Source organism: Dipteris shenzhenensis, chromosome 32, assembly GCF_047967505.1.
Source record: "Dipteris shenzhenensis isolate YYH24624 ecotype China chromosome 32, Dip_SZ_1.0, whole genome shotgun sequence".
NCBI lineage: Eukaryota > Viridiplantae > Streptophyta > Polypodiopsida > Gleicheniales > Dipteridaceae > Dipteris > Dipteris shenzhenensis.
Genome location: NC_141627.1, coordinates 7,653,404 through 7,659,489, shown reverse-complemented (window position 1 = coordinate 7,659,489; position 6,086 = coordinate 7,653,404). Strand labels below are relative to the sequence as shown.

At 48.9% G+C, this 6,086-nt stretch overlaps 1 protein-coding gene across 6 annotated transcripts; it reads left to right on the top strand.

Annotated features, from left to right (window-relative positions):
* Positions 1-421: 421 nt before the first annotated feature.
* LOC147880253 (uncharacterized) lies at positions 422-5,787 on the top strand. 6 transcript variants are annotated; one of them, XM_087370713.1, is made up of 7 exons: positions 422-1,129; positions 1,362-1,505; positions 1,623-4,100; positions 4,194-4,608; positions 4,774-4,834; positions 5,051-5,277; positions 5,406-5,548. In XM_087370713.1, the coding sequence occupies exons 1-7, from the start codon at positions 1,123-1,125 to the stop codon at positions 5,464-5,466; spliced, it is 3,393 nt and encodes a 1,130-aa protein (XP_087226839.1). In that variant the 5' UTR covers positions 422-1,122; the 3' UTR covers positions 5,467-5,548. The 6 variants fall into 6 exon arrangements, with proteins under 6 accessions (XP_087226839.1, XP_087226833.1, XP_087226837.1 ...); XM_087370707.1 differs by having other exon boundaries at positions 1,623-4,608; positions 5,406-5,787; XM_087370711.1 differs by having other exon boundaries at positions 1,313-1,505; positions 1,623-4,608.
* Positions 5,788-6,086: the final 299 nt, after the last annotated feature.

The following is a 6,086-nucleotide window of genomic DNA, read 5'->3' as shown; positions in this document are numbered from 1 at the left end:
TCGTTTCCAGGAAATCGCCTTTCATGTCAACGCCCGTTCTTATAGCAAATCGCTCATCCCAACCTTTGCGAAATGCACGCAGCAGCTACAGAACTTGGAAGAAGACCGATCCTATGATGATTCCTCGATCGGCACATTGCATCAAACAGGCAATGCCTGTCTTGTTTGATGCACTCGAACGATCAGAGAAGCATCTTGGCGATGGGAGACAGGCATGAAATCGTCAAAAAATGGACGGGGTGGTTGATGGTGAGTGGGAGACCGACGGGCGAGAGGAGGGGCTCACGGCAGGCATGGCGCATTATCATCCCGCATCACTGTTGATGAGCGAGAAGGTTGGGTGTGGCGTGTAGGAAGCGGCAGGTGGTAGCTTCATTGTTCCGTTGGCGTTTTGCAGCGATGCCTTAAATAGTCTCCCAAAAGGTGCTCACCTGCCAATGGCCGGAAGTTGCGCCAAAATCTGCTTCAAAAAGTTAGTCCCAATCTCTGGCAAATCTGCTTTTTCACACGATTCAGCGACGAAACTGTGTGATTTCGGAATTTGTGATTGGGAAAGGGCATAATATCACTGCTAGAAGAAGCTCAGAGCAGATCGGAGGTTTTCTGAGATGAAATTTGCTTTTCACAAGACTCTCCGTCGAAAGTGTGTGATTTTGGAGGGCCAATCTACTGCCGGAAGCTCAGAGCAGATCGAAACGATTCAACTATTTCTCAGATGAATTTGGAATTGCGAGGAGGAAAAGAAGCGAAGGCGACGATTTAGATTCCGATGAGGATGAAGGCGACGCGAAAATCGGACGGAATTGTGACTGCCAAACTTCCGGCAGCACAAAATCTGCAATCATCCGACGGAAAGAAAAAGGGGCGAGCAAGACCGCGAGGGACAGAGACAGAAGGAGAGAGAAGACTATCATCATCAAGAACAAACCAAGCCGTTTCCGAAGACCAGCAAAGATCATCGCAATGAGCATCGTCCTGGTAGCAACAGGCGCACTCCGTTCTCCAGCTATCAACAGCAATTGCGCACGGTACATTCGTACGTCTGCTACAAGAATTCTGCCTCCGTTTTCCAGCGCTGCGAGGTCGATGAGATGAGAGACAGCTTCAACATCAGCTTCTCCGATGGAAGGTACTGGTCTCCTGCTTAATCTTTGGATTTCTCAGATTGCCAGCTACGACAACTCTTCCTTCTGATTGACATCACTTCTTGTTGCCGTAGCAGCAGCGATGCGATCATGCACGCTTGATCTTCCCTATTCCTCTAGTTCTGATCCGCTGCCGTGGTTCCTTTTGCGTTCCTTGACCTGGATAGAAATTCTTGGATTGGAGGAGTTACTTCTCTGCACTAGTGCTGCTTGCAGACAGCCGTAGCTTCGCCATGCCTACAGCACAACGCAGCCGCTCGCCTAGAAAAGTTCGTTGCCCGACCTGCAAATCCCGTCTAGCAGAACCTGCCACCGCAACTCCCGTCTATAAGTGTCCCGTTTGCTCGACGCTTCTTCAAGGTTTGAGCTACAGCTGTACAGAATTTAGGTTTAAGACATTTGCTCGCACACCATTCATTCCTTGTTCGGACCGCTTCATTTCTTGAAATCTCCCGGTGATTTGAATTTTGTGCACAGCCAAACGAGCATCCGGCTCGCGAAATTCAAAAAACGATTCGTGCCGCAACCAGGAAAGCAAACCCGAGGAGCACTTGCAAACGAATGTACGCAGTGGCTCGATACGAGTGCAAGAGGCTGGATCAAGCACATCTTCTGGTGGAGAAAGCAGCAATTTTTCGTTCTCCAATTCCTCCCTCGCTCAGAAAACCTCAGGCAGACTCTTTAACGGAGACGATGAGGATGATACTTCTTCGTCTGCTCTGTCGGTGGACGAGCATATGTACAGTCGGGCAGGAATCAATCAACCCGTTGGCTCCCAATTGTTGATGCCGAGTACCGATAAGTCCCGAAGGCAGACGTTGCATTCTCTCTCGTTTTCCATTTACGCCAACAAATGCGAAAACGGCCACGGAAGTGAGGATGGCCACGGAAGTTCACAGCTCTTTTCTGGCGGGCATGACGGAACGGAGGCGGACTTACAAAGCGAGGATGGCAGCCTTCTCACGAACCACAGTGAAGAACAGCCAAGGGAAGGGGGCGTCCTGGAAAGGCAACCCCTCGATGCTGAGTTTTCGGCTAGAGAAATTGGCGATGGAGAATGTTCAGGGAGTCCTTCAGAGCAGCAACAGAGGTCGGAGCCTCATCTGGAAGTCGAGCTGAGGGTGCTTCCGACCAGTGTTGAAGGATCCTCGCAAGAGAGCAAAGGAGGTGAGACGATTGCGAGGAGGGAATGCGAAGCAGATCAACCGTTGCAAGCTCGAGACGGCTGCATCGCCCCGTTGCCATGGCATTCAAGGGACGACACAGCCGCAGATTGCATCGTTCAAGAACAAGAGCGAATAGACCCTAGCCATAACGGCCAGGACGAAATACACGCCAGGGAGCAGCAATCGACGCTTGGCGATCATAGCCGGAATCAGAGTGGCTCTGTTGTCTCTGAGAGCGGCTCACATCCTAACGACGGCTCGACCTCAGATTGTGAAGCTTATCGAGAGGATACAGATATCTATGCTCCTCCTTCGCATTTCACTCAGTCGAATCATCCATTGGAAGACACAAGCGAGCTGGACATGGATATCTATCCTCCTCCTCTGTGGAATCAGAATTATCGACATGAATCGGCCTTCGATGATCGGCTACGACATGAGCAGCTTCATCCTGCAGACCGTCGAACTCACGGCACAGGCTACCGGCATGAATCGAGTGCACAGTTTCGAAACTACGATTCCTGGGGGCTACAAATCGGAGAAGATAGAACGTCGTTCAATTACGGCACACGGAATCACAATCAGGACGGAAATTTCAGAGATTTCAGCCACTCCTCCTCGGCAATCCCCAATCACGCCGGAGCTTTCGAGCAGAATGAGAGGAAGATGAAGCGAGGAAAGCATCAATTTGTTTCGGGAAGGAAGGTTGCGAACGAAGATCCTGGCAACGTCTATGATGCTCAGGAGCCTACGACGATTCATGGGGGAAGACGACGATCAGCAAGCCCTGTCTCACATGGCATGCATGTGTTTCACGCGCCATCAGTCCCTGCAATTGCAGCATCAATGCCTCCATTGATGCTCGATCATTCCATCAATTGTTGCACGCACCATTCTGTCCATCCGTTCTGCTCATTGTGTGTCTCCCAATCCTATCTGCAGCCTCATCCATTCCATGCGCCCAGCTTGCAGGCGCATTGTTCCATCTGCTCTGCCCAGCCCGTCTGTTTGATGGCACACAAGCACCATTTGGTTTCCCACCATGGACACATGTCTCCTCTTTTGCATCCTCGAGCTGTCGGCAGATATCGGATCAGAGAGCAGGACCAGGGAGTTGAATCAGATGCGAGGGAGCACCGGGTTCCACAGTTTTGGGGCACTCGGAACCGGAACCAATTTCCTCCATTTCCCATGCAGAGTGCAGCACCTTATGTGGTATGCCAGCATTGTAATCAATTGCTTCAAGTTCCTGATTGTTTACCTCCAATCAAGGGAACTACTCGAAAGCTCAGATGTAGTTCCTGCTTGAAAGTATCGAAATTCTCGATACGTCATTTTGAAAGGGCACATGCTCGACATCAAACCTTGGCGGAGAACTCCTCCTCGTCCACGGATGAGACTGTCCAAAGCTTGGTGGCTACGGCCAGAAACCCGAGCAGTATTGATTCCGGCGGTTTGCTGCACCAACGGCAAATTGGCAAGAGCAGACCCCCATACGCAACTGAGGTTACTGCTGTCAAAATGCGAACCAAAGAAAGTCTAAATCGGACCGACCCCAATGCAGGCGTTCCACGAGACGGAAATCACGAAAGCATGCTCTCTTCGACGGTCGGGGTGCACGGCAGCACGAAACATCCACGAGTCAAAGGTTCTGGCTTTGGGAGCCAATGGCCAGTGCAAAGTGCTGCAGACGCAGGTGGCCAATTGCTGAGCGCTTCACCTCAGGTTCCTGAGAGTGTTTGTGTGGAGAATTCCGATTTCCCTCCACCACTCCCTGACGCTGTACCAGGTTCACCTCTCCATGAACATTTTGGTTACAAATCTCCTGGAGAGCTTCTTCGAAGTTCATATAGTGGCACTTCTAATGATTCTCATTCCTCAGGCGTAAGCAATGGCAGGATGGCAAAGCACTCAATAGTACCGGGATCCCCTCCTCCTCTTGAGACCTTTACACACAAGTATGATCATCAATATAAACCTCATGAGAAGATTGAAGGAGCTAATGCTGGTGGAGATGATTCTCCAGCAATGCATTGGACGGAGGACGGCGATGACAGCTTGTATCCGAGAAGAGCAGTAGTGACATTTGCGAGGGGGACTTCGAAGGAGTCAGAGCAACAACGAGAAAGGTCTGTGAAAGGGTTCTTAAAAAGGAGTCTGAGGGATATTGCAGAGAGAGGAAGCCAGATCAGTGGGAGCTCTCGGCAAAGAGTGATTGTAAATGGCCACAAAATACCGAAAGAAGCGATCAAGAGGGCGGAGGAGCGTGCAGGAAAGCTACGCCCAGGATCATATTGGTTTGTATAGAGCCATTTATGAATTGCAATGTTGTTGCTGCAAAGAACAGCTTGAATGTAGAATGCAGCACTTGGTATGACGCAGTGCAGAGCAGGATGTATGAAGCAAACATGGTGACCAGTTTGACCTTCGGTTCATTGATTTCCATCCTCTTCTGTTCGCAGGTATGATTGTAAAGCAGGCTTCTGGGGCGTCTTAGGAGGCCCTTGTCTTGGCATTCTCCCTGTAAGTGCCTTCAACACTCGCCAAAAATTTCTCCTCTTGCAGTTAGATTTTAGTGAGACAGCAAAATTTCTCTTTTGCACTTGGATTTTAGTGAGAAGGGTTCCTTCCTCGTCATTATTCATCTGTTTGCCTCCCTCTGTATCTTATTCATCCTTTTTGCCCCCCTGTATATCCAAATCTGAGTAATTGTTTTCTGCAAACAATGTCTTAATGTAGCCACTTATTGAGGGCCTCAACGGCAAAATGGCCAGAGATTGTTCCAATGGTAGGACTCAGATTCTTGTCAACGGACGGGAGTTGCACCACAAAGATCTCGAGGTGCTTGCAGCTCGCAGAGGGCTTCCCACAGATCCTGGCAAGTCTTATTCTCTGCACTTCGATGGAACTATCATTGATGAAGAGTCAGGCCTAGAGCTGAAAAGCCTCGGGAAGCTAGCTCCAACGTAAGTTATTCTCTCCAAATCTTGACAGTTCGAGTAGAGAATTTTTGCAGCTATTGCAAGATAAAAAATGCAAATGCTAAGCTTAGCATATGGCTAACATTAGTCTCTTTGTGGGGAAATTCTACCAGGGTTTCACGAAAAGGCAAAGGATATGGGATGTGCAGCAGTGCTGAATCCGAACAAATTTAAGTTTCCCGGCATCCTCCTTGATTCCTTCCATATTGTGATTGGATTGACTGCAATAGTTAAGCTTCAATTACCAGTCCCCGCAGCGGGGCTCTCAAAAGTCAAAACTGAGCTGCCCAAATCCTCATGCTGAAACTATCTGTGCCAATGTCGAAAGGCCCTGATTCTGGAGCCCAACAATTTTATCGTTAGGCTATGATTTCAGTGCATGGAGATCACAGGTCACAAATACTAACTCAAGTGAATCAATTTTACCGAACCTTCCCCCACTGCTCTCAGTTTCTATCGTTTAGAAAGCAGGGAAAGGGGATACTAAGGCTTTCATATGCTCCGATCATACTGTTGAGTATTAAATCTTTTTCCTTGTTGGGCAGGCTTTGCGCGTTATATCATCACCAAGGATATCGTAGACTACCAATTTTAGGTCAGCTTCTTCTTGAAGTTTCCAACTTTATATGTGAGATTCCTATCATCTATGGCATAAGACGTACCATGAATAAGGGACGGCTCATATGCTTGTAAAATATATAATTGAGATGAAATTTAGCTTGCCTTTTATTAGCAAGGAGGAGCATGACCGGTTTACCACAGGTTAGAGACCCGCTTCTTAAGGTCTCAAGGTG

Excerpts from the sequence above, each read along its gene's own strand:
- LOC147880253 (XM_087370707.1), top strand. Across the intron at positions 4,835-5,050 it reads CTTGTCTTGGCATTCTCCCT|CCACTTATTGAGGGCCTCAA; the intron begins GTAAGTGCCTTC and ends GTCTTAATGTAG. Across the intron at positions 5,278-5,405 it reads CTCGGGAAGCTAGCTCCAAC|GGTTTCACGAAAAGGCAAAG; the intron begins GTAAGTTATTCT and ends AAATTCTACCAG.